Source organism: Alosa pseudoharengus, unplaced genomic scaffold (assembly GCF_046254945.1).
Source record: "Alosa pseudoharengus isolate Yale_2024_CS ecotype anadromous, Long Island Sound unplaced genomic scaffold, YU_APseudo_1.1 YU_APseudo_1.1_scf_21, whole genome shotgun sequence".
Classification (NCBI taxonomy): domain Eukaryota; kingdom Metazoa; phylum Chordata; class Actinopteri; order Clupeiformes; family Clupeidae; genus Alosa; species Alosa pseudoharengus.
The window spans coordinates 13,169,568-13,172,067 of NW_027468674.1; the positions used below are offsets into that span (position 1 = coordinate 13,169,568).

A 2,500-nucleotide genomic window follows, 5' to 3' on the forward strand; every position below is an offset into this window, starting at 1 on the left:
TGCAATTGTAGTCCTGGACCCTTAAGAGCAGCACAGAAAAGAAGATGCCCATTCACACCATCACACATTCCAGCCATCAGCACTGGCTTCCTATACTGCTCTCCCAAACGGGGCCATCAGAAAGCCAAATACCAATCACAGTAACAGTGTGGGTGTTAAATGGAAGCCATTTAAGACAGGTGAGCTCTCTCTGACCTGTAAACAATTACTCCTCAAGGTAAACACACACACACACACACACACACACACACACACACACACACACACACACACACACACACACACACACACACACACACACACACAGACTTTCCCTCAGGCAGTCACAAACACACACTCTACCTCTATCTTTTCTCATGCTTTCTGCATCTCTCTCTCTCTCTCTCTTTCTCTCGCACACAACAACAACAAACAACAAACAACACACGCATACAAAGCGCACACACCTACACGTTCTCGTTCCCCACACACACACACACACACACACACACCCACTAATCAATGCGTGTGCTCTATCTGTAGTCCAATTGGTCCAAATAGGAATAGTAAAGAAAGACCGCAGAGGAGCGAGAGATAAAGGGACGGACGGACGCATGCACACACACACGCACACATGCACACACACACACACACACACAGTGAAAAGAGAAGGACATAGGCCTCTCAAGGTAAGGCTTTCAAAGAGATGGGGTAAAAGAGAAGAGGGGAAAAAAAAACATACACATAGGTAGAAGGTTGTCACTCTCCTACTCAACAACACACCCTGTCCACACACACACACACACACACACAGATGTAGATGTCCTCTTTCCCTCTCTCTCTCTCTCTCTCTCTCACACACACACACACACTCACATACCGTACACACAGATGTAGAAGGTTATTCTCTCTCTCTCTCTCTCAAAGACAGACACAAAACACAAACATAGAGGGTTGTCATCACATTCTCTCTCACTCACTCAATCCACACACACACCTACACACACACTTACTGTGATGTAGAAGGTTGTGACTACGTTGAGGGACGAGGTGAAGATGGTGCTCATTCTCTTGACCGACGGCTCATCCAGACTGTCATAGGTGGGAAGAACTTGCCTACAACACACACACAGACACACAAACACAGACATACCCTGAGTGTATTCTGGCTAGTCCCTTCAAAAATGTACGCATGGAAACATTGAGTGAATACAACCATTTGACAAGATGATTCAAGTGTTAATAAAACATCTGACATGCATCAACCCAGGTATAATGTTACAAAAGTAGCGGCCATTTTTCAGTTTACTTGGGTGGCTGCAAGACTCCATAAAACTTAGTGTGTGCTTATTTATTTATTTATTTATTTATTTATTTAGGTACTTTATTGCTCCCTGTGGGGGGATCAATCCTACACACGAGAGTCCATCTTGAGGACACTTTTTAGGAGCGTCGTTCAGATACAGCGCACCGTGGGACGAACTGAAGCGCTGTGAAGACGCATCGGCAAAAGACCAGTTTATTACGTTGGACTAACTTACAACACATATCTGGTATACTTCCCATCGGAAGTATACTGAAGCTCCAACTGAAATGGTAAACTCTTACTTTCAAATATATATTTACCGGTAAATAAATTCAAGTAAATATATTAAGTGCAACATTGTGTTATTTTGGCTCTAATTCATCGAGATACACAGAAATATGGCTTTTAATACACTGTATGTAATATGTACATATTATGCTGTACACCCTAATGGAAAACAACCTGGGTTGATGGATGCCATGCTGGGTGTATGTGAAAGACAATCAAAATGGAGGGATACTGTACAGACAGCCAGTCATTCTAGTCCACATCGATTGTCCAAGCTGGAGATTTATTTCTGATGAGCAATCAGCGGACTACACAGTATCCCTTACTCATCGTGACACACAACTCCTAAGAACATCATAGTGGAATAATAATGTGAGAACAAAAGATTCTAGAGCGGAGCGGAGCGCTCTAGAACCTTTGGTTATTAACCAGTCATCCTATGAAATACACCAGCTGTACGACGCTGAAGGAACAGAAAGACAAGAAGCTGCAGATACAGGATTAACTGGCAATTTGTTTTTCCAATAAGAAAGGGGGGATAAAGGTGGTGAGAGGGAGGAGGATTGTGAGAGGGAGAGAGGGAGAGAGAGAGAGAGAGAGAGGAAGGATGCGGAGGGTTAGGTTAATAAAAGTGTTTGTTATCTCAGGAAAACCCACAAAAGAGAGAGAGAGAGAGAGAGAGAGAGAGAGAGATAGACAGAGAGAGAAAGAGAGAGAGAGGGAGGAAGAGGGAGGAAGAAGGAAGGGAGGCAGAATAAAAGGAAAAAAGAAAAGCAAGGCACAAAAGAAAATGGCCCCTGTCGTCGGGAGGCCCACTGAGAGCTGGGGCCCTGAGTGCATTAAATCTGAAATTTACTGCCGCCGTATATTAGAGGGCTGCGCTCGTCACTTTTTAGGACATTATAAAGTTTCCTGGCAGTGTTGCGT

The 2,500-nt window shown here is 44.0% G+C and overlaps 1 protein-coding gene across 8 annotated transcripts in view; it reads right to left on the reverse strand.

Moving 5' to 3' along the window:
* The window catches only part of slc38a10 (solute carrier family 38 member 10), a 45,322-nt gene that overhangs the window by 31,962 nt on the left and 10,860 nt on the right, over positions 1-2,500 (reverse strand). For all 8 annotated transcript variants that reach the window (XM_076297939.1, XM_076297940.1, XM_076297943.1 and 5 more), the window contains exon 8: positions 993-1,095. In XM_076297939.1, the coding sequence (XP_076154054.1) occupies positions 993-1,095 (103 nt within the window). The remainder of the gene's footprint in view (positions 1-992; positions 1,096-2,500) is intronic.